The sequence below is a fragment of the Carcharodon carcharias genome, chromosome 1 (genome assembly GCF_017639515.1).
Source record: "Carcharodon carcharias isolate sCarCar2 chromosome 1, sCarCar2.pri, whole genome shotgun sequence".
Taxonomy (NCBI): Eukaryota; Metazoa; Chordata; class Chondrichthyes; order Lamniformes; family Lamnidae; genus Carcharodon; species Carcharodon carcharias.
In genome coordinates this window covers 264,923,621-264,949,514 of record NC_054467.1, presented here as the reverse complement: position 1 = coordinate 264,949,514, position 25,894 = coordinate 264,923,621, and the positions used below count along the sequence as shown (strand labels likewise).

The following is a 25,894-nucleotide window of genomic DNA, read 5'->3' as shown; positions in this document are numbered from 1 at the left end:
CTGTACTGGTCAATATACAAGTTGGGATTCTTACAGTTCCACACGCTATAAGATTGGCCTTATCAGAAAACTTGTAAGCAGGGTCCAAGCCACTTGCTCATCATGCAAACTTGATGCTGAAATAGGGGCATCAAAGGCATCCTGCAGGATAATGGCTACCCTGATCAGATCATTTCACTCTGTGTATCGCGCAAACTCATGAACGGGCCTAAGGCTGGTCACTTTTGGCCCTGAAAAGTGACCAGTCTACCTCAGATTACCCTAGGAGGGCAAGGTATCTCAAATATTTGAGCAACAGGTGAAGCTGTGTCACACTGCTAATTATGCAGTAGCAACGCGAGTGGCACTCGCCACTAACAGGATGCTGCTGTCAAGCCAAAGACATGTTCTGCCTATCACACCAGTAAGTAATGTGGTCTATGAATCTCAGTGCCAGTGTGATGCTAGATATGTGGGCCGTATGGCCCGAAGACTGGTGGATAGTGTCAAACAACATGTTCCGGCTGCTGTTCAAAATGGGCAAGGTACAGATTGTACCCAGCTGGCCCATGGTTGAAAAACTCGAAACACAGTTTCGACATTAGATGTGATTCCGTGATTGGATAACATTTGCTAAATAATCCTCGGTCTGCTAAGACTTAGGTTGACAGCCAATTTAAGACTGTCAGTCGGGCTGGCAGTGTGGTGTATTCGCATATACTGGAAGCTACATATATTAATACACAGGCCCCTGTTCTCTGCAGACAGAAAGAACATGTACACACATTGCAACTGTTTCAGCTAAACAAAATAAGTGACAGCCATTCACTGACTCAATCCCCAGGGCAATGTTTTGACCAACCATAATCCAGCTGCCTGGTTTAAATTTCAAACAATGCTCAGCAGTTAACTGTCAGTCACCATCACTGGTGCATTCTCCATCGCAACGCCTCTACCAATCAGAGTCCACTTGCCAACCAGTCAACACTCTCTTCTCATACAATATAAATTGTTGTTTTCAGCTTATATTGGTATTCTTGCGAAGTGTTCTGACGAGTACAAGGCAAAAAGCTTCAACATGTCCCTTTTCTCAGCAATAGTATAAGGACATTACTGAGGAAGGATCTGGCCTCAGAAGATCATGAAGTAGAATCTGTGTGGATGGAAATTAGGAAGAACAAACAAGAGACAGAAAGTTAGTTTTTAATTAATTTATGGGATGTGGGCATCACTGACTAGGCCAGCATTTAATGCTCACCCCCCTTTTCGCTTGACAAGGTGGTGGTGAGCTGCCTTCTTGAACCGCTACAGTCCCTGTGGTGTAGGTACATCCACAGTGCTGTTAGGGAGGGGTTTCCAGGATTTTGACCCAGCGACAGTGAAGGAACGGTGATATATTTCCAAGTCAGAATAGTGAGTAATTTGGAGGGGAACTTCCAGGTGGTGGCATTCCCATGTATCTGCTGCCCTTGTCCTTCTAGATGGAAGTGATTGTAGGTTTGGAAGGTGCTGCTTAAGGAATACTATGGAAAATACTGGTAGGAATAGTTTATGGGCCCCCTAGCAGTATTTACACCATTGGACAGAGCAGCAAACAAGAAATTATTGGAGCCTCTAACAAAGGAAATTGTGGGGGATTTTAATCTTCATATAGACTGGGGCAATCAAATTGGCCAGTGGGGTCTAGAAGATGGATTTGTAGAATGTTTTCATGACAGTTTATTGGTGAAATAAATTGTAGAACTGAATGAGGATAAAGCTACCTTAGATCTAGTATTGTGCAATGAAGCAGGGTTCATTGGGAATGTTATTGTAAAATATCCTCTGGTAAATAGTGATCATAATTCAATTGAATTTCACGCTAAGTTTGAAAGTGACATGCTCCAACCACAAACAAGAACCTTAAGATTAAACAAAGCCAATTACATAGGTAGGAGGGGAGTACTGGCCTGGGTTAATTAGGCAAATATTGTAAAAGGTAGGGAGGTAAATGGGAGTAGGAAACAATTAAAGAAACAATACAAAATATTTAACAAAAATACATGGCATTGAAAAATAAAAATGCAGCAACAAATACCCATTGGTGGCTCACTCAGGAAGTTAGGGACAATATTAGGTTAAAAGAAGAGACCTAAAGTGTTGCAAAAAACAATGGCAAGTCTGAAGATTGGGAGTGTCTTAGAAGCCATAAAAGTGCCACCAAAATATTGATAATAAGGGAAAAAATATGGGAATTCCAATGTGGAGTGAGAGGGAGAGAGAAGCTGTGAAATATCTCCCTTATAGCAACAGTGGGTGCCATGCAGTAATATTACTGGATGCTTTATTGATTAAGAGTATATTTGGACTGTTGCCTGAAAAGGGTGTCTATTTTGGGAGTATAGCTAAGTAGAAATCTTTTGGGAAATGTTCTGAGACTAAATTTAAGTGTGTAACTGTAATCTTGTGTGTTTAAGTTTTCTTTTCTATTGTGAATAAATGTTTTAATTTAATATTTAAAATCTCCAAAAGTGGTAGCAGAATCTTTACTGCTGACTTCAGTGCTCATACCTTCTTGTAATAAAAATACAAATTGCAAATCATTGTGGTATCTTGGCCAAGTTTCCCTTTAGGATTTGGTCAGCCTGGCAATTACCACCTGCTATATCATAACAATATTTAAAGTGCAGACGCACACACACCTCTCAGTGCTTCCAGCCCAGGACAGCTGCACAGACAACATGGCCCCAAAAGGCATGAAGATTGCAATCCCCACCTGTCCCCGCCCCCACCCCCGGCCCGATTCAGTGACGCGTCTCTGGAATGTCTTTTGGATGACATGGAGGCCTATCGTGTTGCCCGCTGACCCACTCTGGGTGAAGGTCACCAATCCAGCATGAGAGACGGTGGCAGTGGGGGTCAGTGCCAACACCCTGCAAAGGAGGACGCCCACCCAGTGCCAAAAGAGGATGAATGATCTCCTCTGTACCGTCAGAGTAAGTCATTCTTTTCATCACTCTCAACTCACACACTCACACAGCCATCACACATCCACAGGGATCTCACTCACCGCCAGTTCAAGGGACATCACCATTCATTCTCCCACACACACCTTCATTGTTCTCAACCTGTCCATGAGACCACTCATCACCTGCATATGCCAGGGGTCTCTATCTGTATTCATGCAGAACACGCTGGCACACACCAAAAGGGAGAGGTCATAGACTGGTGGAAAAATGCCTGAAATCAAGATCCTCACGGAGGACAAGTCATCAAGGAGGGCCAGCGAAGATCTGGACCATTCCTGTACTGACGGTGAGGCTGACGTTTCTCTACCAAGTGAGGATCCAGCAGTGCAGCATCCATCAGACAACCATGCCGTGAGTGATGTGTCCTGTTTCACAGGCCACTGCCATACATTAATTATCTCTCCTTGCTTTCACAGGCACATCTGGGAAACAACTGAGGGAGTCCAAGAACCAGGTCCTTGACTCAAGCCCTGAAGGCACCTCAGAAGAGGAATTTGCTGAAAGCCTCATTGAAGTCCCGTCACAGCACACACCCACACCCTCCACCAGCGCAGAGACACACACCTCGGTGGGACCTAGCTTCAGAGCAGCCACGGGTTCACAATCTAGTGAGCACATCACACTGTCTGATCCACAGCAGCAGCAGCAGAGACCTTCCAGGTTTCTGGCACTCGGAGGACTGCTGGAGGCCAGATATTTGTGAGTCTGAATCAGATGATGAGCCTCTGGACTCAGGCATACCTCAGTTGCTGGAGCTGCAAAGGCAAGCTCGCAGACCCCAGGAAGAGATGTCCACTGCACTTCTCAGATTGCAAGGCATAATGGAGGAGTCCGTCCGCCTTCAGTCTGAGTTGATAACGCCAGCATGCCAAAGCACCGAGGTCAACACTGGTAGGATGGAGACCTCGGTCCAGGACATTGGTCCTGCACTGCTGTGTGGGTCTCCAACAGTGTCAAAGCAAGAGGGGTGCAGGGCAGCTCGATCTACTCCAGGTTCCCCTTCCCCTCTTCCTGTGACCCCAGCAAATCCAGCTCCACAGGCCGAGGAGGGTGCCCCTACCAGATTGCAGGACCCTGATAGAAAGTCCTGGACCCTCAGATGTGAAACCTTGGTCCCAGCACAAGATGAAGGCAGGTTTCTCAGTTCAAGGCCTCTACCCTGTGCTTTGTGCAACCTTCCCACCATATTGATGGTGCGCCTTCACTGTCACTGGTCACATCAGTCATGTATAGAGCTTGATGGGGCTTATCATTGCTCCTGGGATAGTGGCACAGAGCTTTTCATTCTTTCTGTATGCTCCCAGCGCCTTGGAGGTGTGCTGGCCCTGTCATCCCAGCAGCATCCGTGCCCGGTGACAGTGTGGTCCTGAAGGGTTCAGCTCACAAAGGATGCCATGGGATCAAGACAAGTTAAAGTTTCCCTGCTGCGTCTCCATGATATGACCCTGTTCACAGAGCGCAAGCAAGGTGCCATCAGCCAACAGGAGTCAAACATTCACATAGGTTACGTGAAGTTCTATGGAGTATCCCCACTGCATGACGTCATTATCCTCCTGGGATGAAAGGACTATGAGCACCCACTGTGGCTCCATGACAGGAGCCTTATCACAGAGGGTATGTGCGCTGCCATCAGCCGGACAGGAGTCAACATCCTCACTGCATGTCATCATCATCCTCCACAAATTTATCAGCCAAGAGGGTTTCCCTGGCACCCCTGCCTCATTTGGCCAGTGCAATGGCCTCATCACTGTCATCCCCACCTTCAAACACCTCCTCACCCTCAGCCCCATCAACATCCTCCTCCTCCATCTCCTCATCAGCCAGATCCTCTCTCTGCTGCAGTGCCAGTTTGTGAAGGGTGCAGCAGGCGACGATGATGCGTGACACCCTCTGTGGACTGTACTGCAGGGCTCCACCAGGCTCGTCCAAGCACCAGAACTTCACTTTCAACATTCCGATGGTTTACACCAAGGCGCAAGTTGCAGCACGAGCCTCATTGTCCCATTCTCTGCTGCAGTCCAAGGCAACCACACAATGCTCATCAGCCATGTCCTCTGCAGGTAGCCCTTGTCCCCGGGGAGCCAGCCCTTCGGCCGCTGAGGACCCTGGAAGACGTCAGGGATCTGACACCTACTGAGGATATAGGAGTCATGGACACTCCCTGGGAACCTGCAGGATACCTTTGTGTTTTTTTGATTCATTTATAGGATGTGGGCATCACTGGCTAGGCCAGCATTTAATTCCCATCCCTAATTGCCCTTGAGAAGGTGGTGGTGAGCTGCCTTCTTCAACTGCTGCAGTCCATGTGGTGTAGGTACACCCACAGTGCTGTTAGGGAGGGAGTTACAGGATTTTGACCCAGTAACAGTGAAGGAACGGCCGATATGTTTCCAAGTCAGGATGGTGAGTGACTGGGAGGGTAAGTTCCAGGTGGTGGTGTTCCCATCTATCTGCAGCCTTCTAGCTGGTAGTGGTCATGGTTTTGGAAGGCGCTGTCTAAAGGACCTTGGTGAGTTTCTGCAGTGCATCTTGTAGATGGTACACACTGCTGCTACTGTGCGTCAGTGGTGAAAGGAGTGAATATTTGTGGAAGGGTTGCCAATCAAGCGGGCTGCTTTGTCCTGGATGGTGTGGGGCTTCTTGAGTGTTGTTAGAGCTACACTGATCCAGGCAAGTGGAGAGTATCCCATGATAGTCCTGACTTGTGCCTTGTAGATGGTGAACAGGTTTTGGGGAGACAGGAGGTGAGTTACTTGCCACAGGATTCCCAGCCTCTGACCTGCTCTTGTAGCCACAGTATTTATATAGTGAGTCCAGTTTAGTTTCTGGTCAATGGTAATCCCTAGGAAGTTGATAGTGGGGGATTCAGTGATGGAAATGACATTAAATGTCAAGGGCTGATGGTTAGATTCTCTCTTGTTGGAGATGGTCATTGCCTGACACTTATTGGTGTGAATGTTACTTGCCACTTGTTGGCCAGGGTCTTGCTGCATTTGGGCATGGGTTGCTTCAGTATCTGAGGAATCGCGAATGGTGCTGAACATTGTGCAATCGTCAGCAAACATCGCCGCATCTGACCTTATGATGGAAGGAAGGTCACTGATGAAGCAGCTGAAGATGGTAGGTCCTAGGACACTACCCTGAGGAACTCCTGCAGTGATGTCCTGGAGCTGAGATGATTGATCTCCAACAACCACAACTATCTTCCTTTCTGCTGGGTATGACTCCAACCAGTCAAGAGTTTCCCACCTGACTCCCATTGACTCCAGTTTGTCTAAGGGCTCCTTGATGCCACACTCAGTCAAATGTGGCATTGATACCAAGGGCAATCACTCTGACCACACCTCTGGAGTTCAGCTCTTTTGTCTATGTTTGAACCAAGGCTGTAATGAAATCAGAAGCTGAGTGACCCTGGCGGAACCCAAACTGAGCATCAGTGAGCACATTATTGCTAAGCAAGTTCCACTGTTGATGACCCCTTCCATCATTTTGCTGATGATCGAGAGTAGACTAATGGGGGCAGTCATTGGCTCGGTTGGATTTGTCCTGCTTTTTGTGGACATACCTGGGCATTTCTTCACATTGCCGGGTAGATGCCAGTGTTGTAGCTGTACTGGAAAAGCTTGGCTAGGGATGCAGCAAGTTCTGGAGCACAAGTCTTCAGTACTATTGCCTGAATATTGTCAGGGCCCATAGCCTTTGCAGTATCCAGTGCCTTCAGCCGTTTCTTGATATCACATGGAGTGAATTGAATTGTCTGAAGGCTGGCATCTGTGATGTTGTACATTTCTTTCCTTTCTGGCACAAAAACACAACAGGAAAAGTGACCCAACCATGGCTAACAGAAGAAATTAAGGATAATATTAGATCCAAAGAGGAGTCATATAAATTTGCTAGAAAAAGTAGCAAGCCTGAAGATTTAGAGCAGTTCAGAATTCATCAAAGTAGGACCAAGAGACTGATTAAGAGGGAAAAATAGAGCATGAGAGTAAACTTGCAAGGAACATAAAAGCAGACTGTGAAAGCTTCTATGAGTATGTAACAAGAAAAATATTAGTGAAGACAATTGTCAGTCCCTTACAATCTGAAACGGGAGAATTTATAATAGAAAACAAGGAAATGGCAGAGCAATTAAAAAACTACTTTAGTTCTGTCTTCACAGAGGAAGGCACAAATAGCTTCCCAGAAATACTAGAGAACCAAGGGTCTAGTGAGAAGGAGGAATTGAAGGAAAGTAGCATTACTAAAACAAAAGTACTGGAGAAATTAATGGGACTGAAAGCCGATAAATCCCCAGAGCCTGATAATCTACATCCCAGGGTACTAAAGGAGGTGGCCATGGAAATAGTGGATATGTCGTTTGTCATCTTCCAAAACTCTGTAGATTCTGGAACAGTCCTGGCAGATTGGAGGGTGGCAGATGTAACCCCACTATTTAAAAAAGGGAGAAAACAGCGAATTACAGACCACTTATCCAGTAGTCATCAAAATACTCGAGTCTTTTATAAAGGATGTGATAACAGGACACTTAGAAAACATCAACGGGATTAGAAAAAGTCAACATGGATTTATGAAAGGGAAATCATGTTTGACAAACCTACTGGAGTTTTCTGATGACATAACTAGCAGGATAGATAGGAGAGAACCAGTGGATGTGGTGTATTTGGATTCAGAAAGCTTTTGATAAGGTCCCACATAAGAGTTTAGTGTGTAAAATTAAAGCACACGAGATTGGGGGTAATACATTGGTGTGGATTGAGAATTGGTTAGCAGACAGGAAGCAAAGAGTTAGAATAGATGGTCTTTATTGAGGTGGCAGGCAGTGACTAGTGGGGTACCGCGGAGATCAGTTCTTGACCCCCAGCTATTCACAATCTATATCAATGATTTGGACGAGGGAACCAAATGTAATATTTCCAAGTTTGCAGACAACACGAAACTTGGTGGGAATGTGAGCAATGAGGAGGGTGTTAAGAGGCTTCAAGGCAATTTAGACAGGTTGAGTGAGTGGGCAAATGCATGGCAGATGCAGTATAATGTGGATAAATGTGAAGTTATCTACTTTGGTCGCAAAAACAGGAAGGCAGATTATTATCTGAATGGCTATAAATTGAGAGAGTGGAATGTGCAACGAGACCTGGGTGTCCTTGTACACCAGTCGCTGAAGGTAAGCATGCAGGTGCAGCAGGCGGTAAAGAAGGCAAATGGTATGTTGGCTTTCATAGTGAGAGGATTCGAGTACAGGAGCAGGGATGTCTTGCTGCAATTGCAAAGATGACGTCCATGACCTCATGGATGCATTTGTGCATGAAGGCTGGTGATAGTTCACAGAGGTCACCTGTGGAGCCCTGAAAAGAGCCACTGGCATAGAAATTGAGCACCGCAGTCACTTTAACAGCTAACAGCAGTGGATGCCCTCCATGTCCCTATGACACCAAACCCTGCAGCAGGTGGTAGATGTGACCACCCAGTTCCCTAAACATGCGCAGGCTTTGGCAATATTGGTTCTGGGTCAGCTACAGGAATTACAAGCACCGTCTGTATACCCTGGGTCTAGCTAGGCGCCAGCAAGTGACAGCTCTCTGTGGCTCTTCAGCAGCATGCATGGAAGCCCCAGTTGTCCCTTCTTCCGAAGGGTGCTGGTTCTATCTCTGCCCAGCCAGGCGCCTCCATCGCTCTCTTCTCCCTTTTCTCTGCTACTGTAAGCAATGAGGCTTACAGCTAGATCACCAGGCTCCATGCTCCTGATGTACTCCTGCAGGATGGAAGAGAGAGACAAATGGGTTAGCTTCAGTGCGCTAAGAACCTCCCTTGGCTAAGTCTGAAGGGCCCAGAGGGTGCTGGCCACCAATTGAATGGCCAGAGTTTGGTGCACTGCATGGCTGCCTGAAACCCCAGCCTCCTCCGCCCCACTCCACCTGACCAATTGGTGGCAGCTTTGCCCACTGGACTGCATGCTGTGCTCTCAGATCAGGCACAGGCATTCTCCTAACCCACACTGCAAGGCTGCACTGTTAGCTTGAACCATGGGGTAGACTGGTCCATCCACTGACATTGCAAGGGGCTGTGAGCACTTCCACCAGTGACTGCTCCATGGCCAGCTTTCGCAAGGAGATTGTACAATGTGCCCAGTCATCCAATTGCTCTACAGTCCACTGTAATGCTCATAGTTTTCAGTCTATGCCCAAGGGGTGAAAAGCTCTGGATCATTTCGTGGCACTTTCAGACCTCTGTGTTGCTTGAGTGGGCAGAGAAGCTAGAGGCCTGACTCCAAGCTTGTCAATGTGACTGCAATTGAACTGTCTCAGCTACAGAGGAGAAATGGTCACTTCATACAAGGTTTCTTTAATGTGTGGCTGCTTCCCTTCCCCCCAACTCCACCGCATGTGCTTGTGCACCATCATCAACCATAGTGCAGCCCTTGCACCCCCACAACTCACCTCAGCCACAGTGCAGCCCTTGCCCTGGCACCACACTGTCAGCCAACCGTGAAAATGCAACTTGCCTGTGCCCTCACCTGAATGCGCAGGTCTAAAAGGCAGACCTCACGAGCACTGAAGCTGGTCAGCAATCACTCTGAAGTGCTCGGATGATCCATTGTGGGGCGATGATTTCAGCTAGTTGGCATCATAATAACATGCAGATGTATTATAATGAAGTTCCCAATGTGCAGTAGCGGGAAACACGGCCCGCCATTAGCGGACGGAGCGGACAACTGAAAACTGCTTTCACAACATTGTGAAACCAATGATTGGTCTTCCCGCCATATTGTCCGCTCGCACTCGCCATGACACCCGACACTAGCGGGCACAGAAAATTAGCCTAACATCGGTTGTTGGGGGAGTTCTGGAATCTATTATTAAGGAAGACTTAAATTGCACTTAGAAAACCATATTATGATTCAAACAAGTAAACATGGTTTTACTCAAGGAAAATTCTGTTTGACAAATTTATTAAGTTGTTTTGACGATGTAACGGGTAGGGTAGATAAAGAGGAAACAGTAGCAGTAGTTTATCTGGATTTCCAGAATGCATTCTATAAGGTGAGTAAGATAAAGGCTCATGGAGTTGGGGTAATATGATAGATAGCATGGATAGAGGATTAGTTAATGGACAAGAAGCAGAGAGTGGTCAGAAACAGGCATTTTCAAGTTGGCAGACACTGCATAATGGCATGTTCTGTTGAAGAGTCATACGGACTCAAAACGTTAACTGTGTTCCTCTCCGCAGATGCTGTCAGACCTGCTGAGTTTTTCCAGGTATTTCTATTTTTGTTTTGGATTTCCAGCATCCGCAGTTTTTTGCTTTTAACTGAATAGTGGAGTTCCACAAGGATCACTGCTGGGGCCTCAGCTATTTACAATCTATTGTTATGATCCTTGTTCAGATCCCAGGTTGTTGTGGGAGATCTGGTTCAGGACAAATGATGTTTTGTTTAAAGTAGATAAAGTTGGAGATTCAAGACACATACTAAGTGAATAAAGAAACAAGATTTCATGGGTTTGGAACAAACAAAAATAAACTTTGCTATACAAGTTCAGAAAGATAAAACATTTCACAATACCTATCTTATACTTACCCTGAATGTTAGAGTGTAAGGTACATGTGAATTAACGGGAGGGCTGTGGTCCGACACACCACACTACAAAATAAATGACAGATGCAACCTAAGAAGATTCTATGGATTTCTCAACAACCCACCCAGACATTTGTCACATTGTGAGCCAACCAATCTCACTGAAGCTTTGTCTTTCTCTTGAGGGTTTCCAATCTCCACATTTGAAGATCTCGTCTTCGAATTCTCTCTAAAATTTGCCTGGATGGCTTTACTGACGGCCGATCTCACCTTCCGAGATTCCTTTCCCCTGGATTTCCAAACACACTCATGCTTCATCTTCCAAGCACCATTTCAGATCTTCAGCCATGTCAAGCACAACACCACTGCTCCAAAGGGGTGCCATTGCCCCAACAGCCCCCAGTGTGGGGGTCACCAATCTTCGGCTGCCTTTGCAGATTTTTTAGGACTTCTCTCCAGCACACTTTGCTTCGAGCCTGCTCCCTGCAGCTCTTTCTTTAACTTGGAGCCTATTTCTCTGCTCCTTTCTTTCAGCTTAACAGCACGTATTTTTGATCCCTGTCTTTGTCACTCACCTGGGGCTTCCTTCTGGGACCTCTCCCTGTCCACTCCCTGGTCTGGGACCTTCTCCCCTGTCCCCCTCCCATGTCCTGCTCCCTGGGACACCTACTTGGTGATGGCACTCCATATCAGATCATCTGATCTGCCTTTTCACACTGTTTCCTCTTCTTTTCTCCTGCACAGGTGCTCAGGGGCAGTCCTAGGCCTGAAGACATTAAAAACAAACAAACTGAGCATGTGCGGCCATTTCCTGACCGCTGTGTGTGCAGAAAGCCCGAGGTTCATCAGGAATCAGAGCTCCCCGCCTCGGAGGTAAGTATTTGACTTTCTTAACACTATATTAATGACTTAGATGAAGAGATAGAGAGTTAAGTATCAGAGTTTGTTGATGATACCCAGAAGTTAAGCTGCGGAGTGGGTACAGAGAAGGCTGCAAAGAAATACAAACAGGTTAAGTGAGTGGGCAACAAGAAGGCAGATGGAGTATAATGTAGGGAAGTGTGAATTATTCACTTTGGCTGTAGAATAGAAAAGCCGAATATTTTTAAAATGGTGCGAAACTTGTAAATGTTGATGTTTACAGAGACTTGGGTATATTCATACAAGGAGCACAGGGAGTTAGCAAGCAACTACAGCAAGCTACAGAAAGGCAAATGGAATGTTGACTTTTTTATTCATCCATGGGATGTGGTTGTCGCTGGCTGGGCCCAGCATTTACTGCCCATCCCTAATTGCCCTTGAGAAGTGGTGGTGAGCTGCCTTCTTAAAGCACTGCAGTACATGTGGTGTAGATACCTTTATTGACATGTTTTTAGCAATTTGATACAACTGAGTCACTTGCTTGGCCATTTCAGAGGGCATTTAAGGGTCAACCACATTACTGTGGGTCTGGAGTCACATGTAGGCCAGACCAGGTAAGGATGGCAGATTTCCTTCCCTAAAGGACATTAGTGAACCAGATGGGTTTTTACAACAATCTACGTTTAATTTACTTTTAATTCCAGATATTTATTGAATTTAAGTTCCACTATCTGCCGTGTTGGAATGCGAACCCAGGTCCCCAGATCATTACCCTGAGTCTCTGGATTACTATCCAGAGACAATACCACTACACCACTGCCTCGCCCTCAAGGGGATTGGAGCATAGGAATAAAGAATTCTTGCTATAATTGTACAGGGTTTTGGTGAGACCACATCTGAAATACTGCGTGCAGATTTGGTCTCCACATTTAAGAAAGAATATACTTGCACTGTGGGCAGTACTGCAAAAGCTCACTAAGTTGGCCCCTGGGATGAGGAGGGGATTGTCCTATGATGAGCTGCCTCAGGGAGATGAAAAGACAGTAAATTGGGTATATATTCTCTGGAGTTTAGAAGAATGAGAGACGATCTCACTGAAACTTCAAGGATTCTGAAGGGGCTTGATAGGGTAGATCCTGAGAGATTGTTTCCGTTGGTTGAGAATCTAATACACAGAGGCACCATCTCAGCATAAGGGGTCGATCATTTAGGACTGAGATAAGAAATAACAGAATCGTAGAACATTTATAACACAGAAAGAGGCCACTTGGCCCATCGTGTCTGTGACAGCCGAAAAATGAGCCAGCCAGCCTAATTCCAGCATTTGGTCCATAGCTCAGCAGGTTATGGCACTTGAGGTGCATATCCAGGCACTTTTTAAATGAATTGAGAGCTTCTGCCTCTACTATCCTTTCAGGCAGTCAGTTCTAGACCCCCATAACCCTCTGGGTGAAAAAGAATTCTTCATCTCCCCTCCCAATCACTTTAAACCTATGCCCCTGAGTCACTGGCCTCCCTGCTAAAGTAAATAGGCTCTTCCCATCCACTCCTCAGGTCCCTCACAATTTTGTACATTTTAATTAAGTTTCCCTTCAGCCTGTTCTAAGGAGAACAACCCCAGCCTATCCAACCTTTCTCCATAGCTGCAATTTTCCAGTCCTGGCAGCATCCTCACAAATCCCCTCTGTACCTTCTCTAATGCAATTACATCCTTTCTGTAATGAGGTGACCAGGACTGCACTCAGTACTCAGGGTGTGGCCTAACTACCATTTTACATACTTCCAGCATAACCTCCCTGCTCTTACACGCCTTGGCTAATAAAAGAAAATATTCCATATGCCTTCTTATCCAGCTGTCCTGCTACCTTCAGGGGTCTGTGGACATTCACTCCGAACAGTGGGTTATATTAGACTTGGCATTGTGTAATGAGGCAGGATTAATTAATGACTTCAGAGTAAAGGCAACCTGAGGGAGCTGCAACCACGATATGGTTGAATTTTATATCCAGTTCAAAAGGGAGAAGAATGGATCTAAGACTAGATGAAAGGGCTTGAAAGCTGAGCTAGCTGAAGTGAACTGGGATACTAGGCTAGGGGATGGATCAATAGAAAGCAGTGGTAGACATTGAAGGGGATATTTCAGAATACTCATAATAAGTATATTCCTACTGCAAAGAAAAATTCAAAGGGGACGACCGACCATCTGTGGTTAACTAAAGAAGTTAAGGAAAGCATCAAACTTAAGGGGAAAGCATACAGCTGCGCAAAGATAAATGGCAGGTCAGATGATTGGTCAGAAATATAAAGAATGGCAGAGAATGGCTAAAGGGTTAATCAGAAGAAAGATATTAGAGTATGAGAGGAAGCTAGCTAGAAATGTGAAAATGGATAGCAAGAGTTTCTACATGTATTTAAAAAGGAAAAGAGTTAGTAAAGTGAGTGTTGGTCCTCTAGAATGTGACAGACGGGAGTTAATAGTAGAAAATAAGGAAATGGCAGATGAAATGAACAAATATTTTGCTTCTGTGTCCACTGTAGAGGATACAAAAACATCTTAACAATAGCTGTAAATTAGGAGATGGAAGGGAGAGGGGAACTTGGTGAAATTACAATTACTAGGGAAGCAGTACTGGACAAACTGATGGAGCTGCGGGCTGACACGTCTCCGGCTCCTGATAGACTTCATCCTAGGACTTAAAAGAGGTGGCTAATGAGGTAGTACATGTGTTGGTATTAATGTTCCAAAATTCCCTTGATTCTGGGAAGGTTCCATCAGACTGGAAAGTAGCAAATATTCTATTCAAGAAGGGAGGGAGGCAGAAAACAGGAAACTCTAGGCCAGTTGGCTTGAATTGATCATTAAGGAAGTTATAGCTCAGCACATAGAGAACTTCAAGGTAATTGGGAAGAGTCAACATGGTTTTGTGAAAGGGGAATCACGTTTAACCAATTTTTTTGGAGTTCTTTGAAGGAGGAACATGTGCTGTACATGCGCTGTGGATAAAGAGAAGTCTGTAGACATGCTGTACTTGGATTTCCAGAAGGCATTTGATAAACTTGCAGATGACACAAAGGATGAAAGTTGTGGTGAAGATGACAGAAGGCGGTTGCAGATGGATATAGATATGTTGAGTAGTGGGCAGATGGAGTATAATGTAGGAAAAATATTAAGTTTTCCACTCTGGCAGGAAAAATAAAAAAGCAGAGAATTACATAAATGGAGAATGGCTGCAGAAATCCACGATGCAGAGGGATCTAGGTGTTCTAGTGCATGAGTCACAAAAAGTTAGTATGCAGGTACAGCAAGTAATCAAGAAGGCTAATGTAACGCTATCCTTTATTACAAAAGGAATTGAACATAAAAGTAAGGATATTACGCTTCAGTTATACAGGACATTGGTGAGATGACATCTCAAATATTGCGTGCAGTATTGGTCTGCTTATTTAAGGGAGGATATAAATGCGTTTGATGCAGTTCAGAGGAGGTTCCACGATTGCTGCCTAGAATGAGTGGGTTTTCTTATGAGGAAAGATTGGACAGACTAGGCTTGTTCCCACTGGAGTTCAGAAGAGTGAGGGGTGATTTGACTGAAGTACACAAGATTCTAAATGGCCTTGACAAGGTGGATGTTGAAAGGATTTTTCCTCTTGTGGGTGAGTCCAGAACTAGGGGTCACTGTTTTAAAATTAGGGGTTGCCCTAATTGAGGGCTGTGCGACTTCGGAACTCTCTGCCTCAGAAGATGGTGGAGGCGGGGTCATTGAATATTTTTAAGGCAGAGGAAGATAGATTCTTGTTAGGCAAAGGAATCAAAGGTTATTGGAATGTGGAATTCGAAACACAAACAGATCAGCCATGATCTCATTAAATGTCAGAGCAGGTTCAATGGGCCGAATGGCCTACTTCTGCTCCTATTTCATATGTCTGTATGAATGTATTAATAAATGCACAGGGCTGCCATATTTTTGTGCATGCTAAAACTAAATTAGATTCCTGGCAGTTGAGAATAGCACCAAGTTAGGTTGCAATGTCTTCATTGCTGAATACATTCTGACAACCAGTGCCTCGCGAATATCTGAGGAATGGAGGACAGGGGCGAGGTAAAAGAGTGGCCCTGACATCCATGGAGCTCCATAGAATCATCGCCCGCCAGAGGGATGGGGAGGAAATAGGAGAAAAATGAAAAAAAATCAATGGATGTCAGCTCTTTTCTTTTCTTCTCCGCCGATGCTGCCAGACCTGCTGAGTTTTTCCAGGTAATTCTGTTTTTGTAATGGATGTCAGTCTGGTTTCAGTTTGCAAGAGATTGCTCACCAGTTTAGTGTTGTTCTCTGTCACCAGAGTCCCGTTTGAATCATAGTATGAAACCTGGAACCCTATGGGCAAGAGGAAGCTGTGGGGAAAAAACAGAAAGGAATAAGAATTAAAGCGAACGGCAAAGTCACTCAGCACTGCTCTATACATTTAGGCACACACTATCTAAAGCTGTGGATCAGATACTGAGACAGGGAGGCCACCATCCTGTATTTTACAGGATCATTCCGCAAATTTTCAATTTGTCCTATATTTCGTATGTTGGCTTCCCAAGGCACCGTTTGTCCCTTATTTGTCCAGGCAATAACAGGAAGACTGCTCAGGCTCTTTCTTACCACTGCCCGAGCACCTTTGGTGTCTGCGCGTGTGCACTGCGCTGCTGTGTGTGCACAGCCCACACAGCACAGGCCAGAAGAGCAGGAGGACTGGCCAGCCTTTGCTCTCTCAGGATGTTCTTCAGCAGGTAGGTGGTTGGGGGCATCTGGTGGCAGGCCTAAGTTGATCCTGACTGGAATCCAGCAGCAGGCCCAAGTTGGAGGGGGTGGTGTCTGGTATCTAGCAGGCCTGATGGTGAAGGGGTGGGGAGGAGGTGGGATGAGGGTAGGGTCTGGAAAGCCTAAGGGTGGGGGACAGGGGTTGCTGGTTTTGTGGCGGGAGGGGGCTTAGTAGGAGGGGCTTCTGAACAAATAGGGAGGGAGGTTGGAAGGAGGGGCTACTGAATGAATGAGTGTGTGTGTGAGTGGGGCAAAAGAGTTTGGGAGAGGGGCTTCTGAATGAGTTAGTGGGGGGAAGAAGTATGGGAAGAGGGACTGCTGAGTGAGTGGGGCTAGGGATAGGGGAGAAGGGCTTCTGAGTATGTCTGTTGGGAAGGTGATTTGGGCAGCGGTGTGTGTGTTTGTGTATTATGGAGCAACGTGGATTGTCTGGGATCAGCACAGAGCTTCGAGGGAGCAGTGTGCACATCGCTAATGGGGTCAAGGAGGAAAACTATAAGTAAAGTATTTTATGTGTAGAATTTTTCAAAAGCATAGTTTTGTATTTAGGCAACTGTTTTGGCATCTTGACCAAGTTGAGCTACACACGCCATTCCCTTGAGCTCCTTCCACTCTCGCCAGCCTGCTACTCCCGCCCCATCGAAATTCCCTTATTTTTTTTTCCATCAGAGTTGGTCATCCTGTACTGAAGGTTAAATCTCAAAACGGCAACACAACAATAGAAACAACCGAACAAGGCTGAATTATCAAACAGAAATTTTCCTTGTAGCAAGTTCAAGTCTTGATGCTCCTGATCCAGGACAAGTTCCCATTTTAGAATTATCCTTCTGGGGAATATCTCATTTTTATATCAGACTGCCTTGCTCTGGGTTGCTGCATGTGGAAGAAAGGAAAAGAAAGAAAGGCTTGCATTTATATAGTGTTTTTTCACGACCACAGGACTCTAAACCTGCTTTAAAGTACTTAGTGAAGTGTAATCACTGTCAGACTGCAAGAAACATGACAGCCAGCATGTGCTCAACAAGCTCTCCCAAACAGCAATGTGATAATGACGAGATAATTAGTCTTTTGTGATGTCGGTTGAGGGATAACTATTACCCAGGATGCCAGGGATAACTCCCCTCCTCTTCCTCTATATAAATGGTGCTGTGGAATCTTTTACATCCACCTGAGCAGGCAGATGGGGGCCGCAGTTTAGCGTTTTATGGGAAAATCAGCGCCTCCCACCGTGCTGCGTGCCCTGAGTACTGCACTGGAGTATCAGTTTTCATTTGTGCACTCAAGCCCTGGAGTGCGACTTGAGCCCAGAACCTTGTGACTCAGAGCTGACATTGGCGTAGTCAGTCTTGTAATGTAGAAAACGTGTCATCTGTAATGTGTCCATCATCATTGTGCTAATAAGCGTGCCCTGGATAAAATTAAACTATTTTCACCTTGTACCTGGTTACCTTTACTCCTTTTACTGGAGCAATAGGATTGCTAGGGGCTGGAGGTCTCTCTATAAAACCAACACTTTTATCATATAGGCCAGGGATTTCACGTCATCGGGCAGACTTGGCAGAGGGGAGTGGGAGCAGCCACAAAACAGAATGCTGCCTGCGATCAGGCCCCAATCACAATTTCACGCTGGTTGTGAATTGCGCGTTGCAGCGCACGGCACTACCAGGGTGGTGGGGGGGGGGGGAGGGGGGTGTGGAGAGAGGAGAGTGAGCACGGAAGTTTGCACATGTGTGCGGGTGCACGCAGTAAAAACTCCCTCGAGGAGCATAAGCAGGGACATGCTAGAAATTCGTTTGAAAATATGTATTTTTTTTCCCAATCACTGATCGAAACCTCATCCCACCGGTTGATGAGGTTCAGCAAAAGAAATCCAAAGGCCGCCTGGCCGATTCACTGGCCCGTCAACCATAAGGTTGGCTGGGCAGCGAAAAATTTCTTTCAATTGCGACTTCAATGACCTTAATGGGCCGCTTAATTGTCGGCACTCCCGCGCATGCCCACTGCCCGGAATATCGCTCGAGTGCGCGATGGAGTCGGGACGCTCGCCTGGCACCATCGCGCATCATTTTACGCTCATTCGGGTTGGGCACATACCCGCCCGACGAGCAAAATATTCTTCCCGTGGGGTTTGCTAAAAATAGAGGAAACTTACCCAGCAGCTGAGTTTGTATATGTGGATAGGTTCTCTGCGCCGGGTAGAGTTACATCCGTCTGTACTCATATTTGGTGGGCGGCAGTGGCTTGCGCAAAGCGTTGCCTTAGGAAGGGGCTCTATCCAGTAAGTGTGGTATGTGAATAAAGAATGTTATTTATGTGGAGAAACAGGGAAAGCTGGAATTATTCTTCATAGAGCAGGCAAGTTCAAGTGAGATTTGAAATTACATGAACAGTTGTGATAATGAGAAATTGCTTCCAGTGGCAAAAGGGAAAGGCAGGGTAGAGCATCCAAAACCAAAACCCCTTGGATGGCAAAGTAACAATAAATGTAAAGGAAAAAGAGGCGATTGACAAATGTCAGGTGCAAAAAGCAGTGAATAAACAGGAAATGTATGGGAAGTACAGGGGGAATTGAAAAGGTTCATATAGGAAACAGAAAGGTTAAGAGAAACGAATAGCAAGCAAGATTAAATCGAACCCTAAAACATTTTTAAAATATCTGGACTGTAAAATTTCACTCCCTGCCATGCCCAGTGGTGTGTTACTGCATGTGTGAAAGCATGCCAACTGGGTGGATTATGACTTCAAATAGCCTCGAAGGCTGATCTGATGGACGTTCTGCCAACTAGAAAGCTCGTCTACCTGCAATGTGCAGGTACCTAAAATTCCAAATTGTGACTCCTCCTTCAAAAGGACCTATCACAGGGTGGGAAAGATGGCAGGACAATGGGCGGAATCATCTCAGTTTTGCATTAAGTGCGGTAGCGAGCGGGAGAAAGGACATTTTACCCGCTGGTCGCAATGGTGGCTTTTCATGCCGTATCGTCCAATCCTGCCTCATTAACTATGCAACCACAGGAAACTCACCTTTTCGCTGGTAGGTGGCCTCTGCATTGCTGGCCGCACCCTTACATCGCCGTTTCCTCACTCCGGGTGTCATATCTAAACTGCAGCTGCCCACACAGTTCTCAATGCTTGCAGCCCGGGGCTGCCCCAGTGAAGATGGCTCTGAACGGCAAGAAGAGTCCAGTAATCTGACACTGGGATGTTTTTCAGAGGCCCTCCATGATGTCCTCCACACCGCTCTGGCCGCAGGGGGCCCAGCAATCTCACCCCTCTAACTTGGGAGGCGATGGAAGTGGTGGTCAGCGCCAATGCTGCACAGAAAGGGTGGCCATCCAGTGCAGAAAGAGGATGAATGATCTCATCCGTGCAGTCAGGGTAAGGCAACCATCTCATCACTCTAAACTCTCACACTCACAAGCCCATCACACACTCACTGGTACCTAACTCACTGCCAGCTCAAGGGACATCACCACACACTCTCTCACACACACACCCTCCCATCTCCATCTGGCTTCATCTCCTCTGGAGACTGCCTCCTCACCCCTCACCCCTCATCATCTTGAGGCCACTTGCACAGATCAGCATGTGTCCCCACACACACCCTGGGATACCCACCTTCCCAGTACAGCCCTCGCCCTGTAGCCTCTTCCCTACTTCTCCCTCTTCCCTGAACAAGCCCTAGCCCTGCAACCAATGAAAAGCCACCTCCACATTATGGCTGGTCTGGTAGTACAGACCTTCCCGTGAGCCCCCTAAAAGTGATGAGGTGCTACCTGTGAAGTCTGGTGCCGATAACTGTGAATGCTGCCTGAATCAAGGTAGGCAAACAAACCTCGAAGTCCCAAGCGAAGTGCAGTTCGCCAGGTGCACGTCGCTTATGTACAGTTGTGAAACAAGTCAGCGTGCAATCACGCCAAGGTTTTTATTTATTCATTCATGGGATGTGGGCTTCACTGGCTGGGTCAGCATTTATTGCCCATCCCTAATTGCCCTTGAGAAGGTGGTGGTGAGCTGCCTTCTTGAACCGCTGCAGTCCATGTAGTGTAGGTACACCCACAGTGCTGTTAGGGAGGGAGTTCCAGGATTTTGACCCAGCGACAGTGAAGGAACGGTGATATATTTCCAAGTCAGGATGGTGAGTGACTTGGAGGGGAACTTCCAGGTGGTGGTGTCCCCATCTATCTGCTGCCCTTGTCCTTCTAGGCTGAGATGATCCAGCATGGGGTGATGATTCTGAGAGCTGGGCTTATAATGATATGCAGATATGTTACAATGAAGTTCCTAACATGCAGCAGCAGGAAACGCGACCCTTCACTGACAGGCAGCGCAGACGTTTGCTAACTGGTTTCATGACGTTGTGAAACTGATTTTTGGCCTTCCTGCCATATTGTCCGCTCGCACCTGCCGTGATGCTCGATGCCAGTGGGCACAAAAAAATTCCACCATACGTTTCTCCTAAGATGTCATCCCCATCATCACTATTGCTACACAATTTTCAAGGGGGCCTCTTTCCATCCCTCTCCTATGGACCATCACAAGATCCTTTTGGCTAAAATCCTGAAATAAAAGCCACCATTAAGAAGCTTTCCATAACAATTTTATACAAGAACACATCTAATAATACACACAAAACTAAACTATTGTCCCTTCTGTATTTCCTCAGTGGGTGTGTAAGCCTAGTGCTCCAACACACTGCTACCCCAGTGGCTATAGCATATCCAGTGGATTACCTTGCTGGACAAATCCGACTAGTTGGAGCCTTGAAAACATGGCATCAGACTGCAGTATCTTGGTGTGGAAGGCAGCAGACTGGCTAATGGGCTACAACAAAGCAACTGGTGCAGTGGCAACTCTGGGAATGTGAATACTATCACCCTGAGAGAGGACAGTAGGTTCTTTCACCACACAGTCACTGCCATTCACCCGGGGACCGTGCCTCAACAATACTTGTAATCAGTGAAGGCCGGAGTGCCGGACTGCTGTGAGAGCCTGCATGCTGATTTGATCACTGAGGTCCGCATCTATGATGGAAGCTGTCTGATCCTGCGTGCACCAAGCATGGATCTGAAGGACATCACCGGGTTTCCACTGCAGCAATGAGAAATTGCTTATGCCTGTGTTGCAGTGGAAGCTGAGACAGCAGCCACGGACATCTCATCAGGGGTGGGTGTCGTGAAGCCTGCCACCACTTCCACATTTGAAAGTTTGGCCTCCAAGCTCTGTGTGAAAGCCTGTGCCAAGTTGGAACCAAATTCCTCCATGTTCCTTGACATTAACAGCAGGCCTGTCTGGGAGGCCTATTAGTGCACCAAACACCTCAATGTGCATGCTCGTTGGTGCTCTCCCCTACACCAAGCCCGCTAAAGTCCTCATGAATCTTCTGCAGCAGAACTCATCTGTGAACTTGCTCTCCGGGTGGCTGACACACAAACTGTCCTCTTCCTCAATCCCATCATGCCTGGTGAGTCATTGTGACAGATTTCAACACTAGGCCACCCTGTAGGGTACACATAATGACAGTATCAGAGCTGACACCTGCAGTAACGCAGTTCTCACCCTTTCTCATGAAGCTGCAGTGGGTGACCAGATTGCAGTTCTTGAGGATCTGAAAGCAGAAATGCAGAAAGAGAGGGGTGGGGTAATGGGAAGGGGTGTGGGGTGCAACGCAGGAGTTCCATGGACACACAATCTCAAATTTTCACTGCATGCCAGAGCAGGATGAGGGTGAGGTGTGATATGGTCCACTAATGTCCTTCAATTAGGAGTTGTTGTGAATATCTAGCTTATGGTTTACGTTAATATTTTAGAAGTAACGTTTGGTTCCAGGAAAATTGTTGTTGTGAGTGTAAGGTTATTAAAATGCTTGGCTCTAGTGATTGTCAGGATACCTCAAACAAAACAGCAGTTCAGAAGGCTATCCTGTTTGTTTAATAGAGTCAGAATAGAAGAGATGGAGTGATAAAACAGCAGGTGAGTTTACTTACCTGGAGGCTTGAAAGTTAGTTTGAGGGAAGCCCAGAACGGGCTATGCCATCATGGGGATAGGTGGAGCTTAAGAAGGCTCTCTGGTTTCAACTTATCTGGGTGCTTGCTGGGAGATGTTTTTAGTGGCAGCTTAGACTTCATGTGATTTGCAGCTCACTGAGAGAAGTTAGCCAAAATAAATGACAGCTAGACTGACCTGCATTGTAAACAGAGGAAACACTAACTTCATCATTTACCGTGTGGAAGATGGATGAGGGTTAACCTCAGTTTGAACCTTGTGAGAAACAGAAACTAGAAGATTGCCTAGTTTACAACTACTGAGAGAATCGACAATGGGCCTCACAGTGTCCTATTGCAAAGGAAAGAAACTACCAGGTTAGTTTGGAAGCATCAGAAAAGTAATCAGAACAAGGGACCAAAGCCTTTACAGCCAAGAGAGCGTAAATGAAAGTTTTACCTCAGAATAGCTGGAGCTGACAGGAATTTGTCTGAGAATTTTGGCATACTTATGGGTGATCCCGACATTAGTAAATACCTTTTAAGATTTATGTATCTCATCTTATAAGGGAATTCTTGGGGGAAATAGGAAATAAACCTGAGTACATAACATATTTACTTATAAACCATACTGGGCAGTATTTAACATTTCATTGTCGGTGGGTTTGTAGACCGGGCGGGTGAAACTTTTCAGAGGGCCTTCCCACCAGGTTCCCACCCACCCCGAGCTCTCCACAATTTTACACTGGCTCCATCCTTGCCTCAATTGGGGCCCTTAAGTGTCCACTTATTCCTGCCCAGCCTCAATTTTCAGACTGGCAGGGGGTGTTCAGGATCGGGGGGGGGGAAGCCCAAAAATAAACCCTCTTCTGGCCTTGGGGAGAGGGGGGGTTGGTGGTGGCAGGTGCTACTCCATAAGCAGCTTCCTTTAAACATCAAATGCCTCCCCCACAAAAGGTCTGACCATTGTAGGGGCTCCCTCCTACCCCCAGGGCTCTCTACCGACACCCCAACACCACTCTGTCCACACCCCCAGGCCTCATCCACCCTCCCTGCCCTGAGACCCTCCAAAACATACCTGTGCTCCTGGCAGTCCCAGTCCTTGTCCACTGCAGTGACTAGAGAGCTGCCGGACAATCACTTTGAGGCGGGACTTCCTTCTGACTGAGGGGCAGAAGTCCCACCTCTAGCCAATTAACGCTTATTGGCAGGGCAGCCAGTGTGGACCGGGGTGTGTTTACCGTGGATGGGATATTCCACCATCAGAAATATCCGGGCCATCGTTAAGTTTATAGTTCTTGCTTTGTTTAAATCTTTTATATACAATGAAGTTTGTTTTGTTAAAAAAGAAGTAAAATTTTGTGACATATTTCTATTGGTACTTGAGTTCTTTTTTAACTGTTAACAGTCCCTAACCAGGAGGGCATGCCAGTAGCAGCACCAGACATTCATATAAATCAAGCGTCAGCCTGGTGAAGCTTTAAAACAGGGCTACATGCATGCAGAAACAGCAACTGACACACAGAGCTAAGCAATTCCACATCCACTGATTAATGATGGGGGAACTCAGCACGTCAATGCAAAACACAAGGCTGGAACATTTTCAATGATCTGCCTGGAGTGGTGAACGATGCACCTCAGCCACAGGAACTCAGATGCCCGATCGCAGCCAACTTGATTCAATCTAAGTGATATCAAATGGCTTGATACAGCAACAGCTACGGGTCCCGACAACGTCCCAGACGAATTACTGAAAACTTGTGCTCCAGAACTAGGCAAGCTGTTCCAATACAGATACAACACTGGCAACTGTCCAACAATGTGGAAACTTGCCCATGTATGTCCAGTCCACCACAAAAATCAAGACAAATCCCATCCACCAATTGCCGCCCCATCAGTCTACTCTCCATCATCAGCCAGTGTTGCTCTGGAAGCTGAAGTAGCAGCCCACAGGCAGTTCATCAAAAGTGAATGAAGCCATGGAGACAGCCACCGCTTTCACATTTGAAGGATGGCACCCAAGCTTTGTGCAAAGGTCTGTGCCGATTTGGAATCCGGACACAGCCCCCCGGAGAACGAGGTCGCAGGGGTCTCATGAGGCTTTTGAGGGCTTGCCATAAAAGAGAGCATTGATGAGAACGCACACTGAAATGTCTGGTGCATTAGCAGGCCTGCCGGATTAAACGGCACTCACTTACACAGCAATAACCTGCTCACTGACACTCAGTTTGGGTTCCACCATGGTCACTCAGTTCCTGACCTCATTGGTCCAAACATGGACAAAATAGCTGAACTCACCAGGTGAGGTGAGAGTGACTTCTTTTGATATCAAGACCGAGTGTGATATCAAAGAGGTCAAGCAAAATCGGAGTCACTGGGAATCAGGAGGAAAGCTCTCCATGTTCTTGCCTATTCACCCAAGTTGTCTACATCCCTCTGCACCCTCTTTGTGCTTTCCTCACTGTCTACTTTCCTACCTAACTTAGTATTCTCTGCAAATCTGAATATATTACTCTCGGTCTTAGTCAGCTACGTCACAGGAAATGATTCCACAAGGACTGGGTGAGATGCATGCCAGGGGGAAATTGGGGAGACACTGGCCATACTTGTTCAGTCCTTCTTAGACATAGAAGTGTCTCCTGAAGATTGGAGAATTGCACATGTCACACACTCATTCAAAGAAAGGGTGTAAAGATAAGCCCAGCAACTGCAGGCCAGTCAGTTTAATCTCAGCTGTGGGAAAACTTCTATAAATGAGAATTTGGGACAAAATTAACAGTCAGTCGGACAAATACAGAATGTTATGATCTCAAGGAAGAGAAGTAACTTTCAAAAAGAATTTCGAACTCTCAGTAATTAATTTAAAGAATGATGTCATAGATTTCATCTTTCAAACAAAAACTTTTACTGTATGAATGAAACAAAGTACATACTACGAACTTTACTCTATATATTTTGTAAACGCTTAGGCTATAATTTTCTGGTCCCGCCAGTGATGGCCATCATCGCCCTGCCTCGCCCGCGGCAATGCCCGCCACTGGCAGGACTGGAAAACCCCGCCGTTAGCCTTTAAGCCTGAAAATCTCCAAAGGGTACTTACTACCTGTTCTACTGGTATTTCCACCCAAGAGAAACACTATAGTGCCTTAGGCCGGGATTTCCGGACCCGCTGCGGGCAAGATGGCACCTCAGCCAGAGGTCCATTGACTTGCGGCAGGACTGGGAGATCCCGGCGGTGGGCGGGTGTGGGAAATCCCGCCCAAATTGAGTTAAACAGCGCAGAAACAGGCCCTTCAGCCCATCTTGTCCATGCCAGCCATCAAGTATCCATCTATCCTAATCCCATTTTCCAGCATATGGCCCTGCATGCTATGGCATTTCAAGTGCTCATCTAAATGATTCTTAAATGTTGTGAGGGTTCCTGCCTCTATCACCCCCTCAGGTAATGTGTTCCAGATACCAACCACACTCTGGGTGAAAAATCTTTTCCCCAAATCCCCTCTAGACCTCCTGCCCCTTATCTTAAATCTATGCCCCCTGGTTATTGACACCTTCGCTAAAAACCATAGAACCATAGAACGCTACAGCTACATAGAAAACAGGCCATTCGGCCCTTCAAGTCTGTGCCGAAATATTATTCCGCTAGTCCCATTGACCTACACCCAGTCCATAACCCT

General features: G+C 46.4%; 1 protein-coding gene across 3 annotated transcripts in view; it reads right to left on the bottom strand.

The window, feature by feature from the left end:
- LOC121279949 (disintegrin and metalloproteinase domain-containing protein 12-like) overlaps positions 1-25,894 on the bottom strand; it is a 375,022-nt gene that overhangs the window by 293,941 nt on the left and 55,187 nt on the right. For all 3 annotated transcript variants that reach the window (XM_041191570.1, XM_041191551.1, XM_041191560.1), the window contains exon 4: positions 15,739-15,817. In XM_041191570.1, the coding sequence (XP_041047504.1) occupies positions 15,739-15,817 (79 nt within the window). The remainder of the gene's footprint in view (positions 1-15,738; positions 15,818-25,894) is intronic.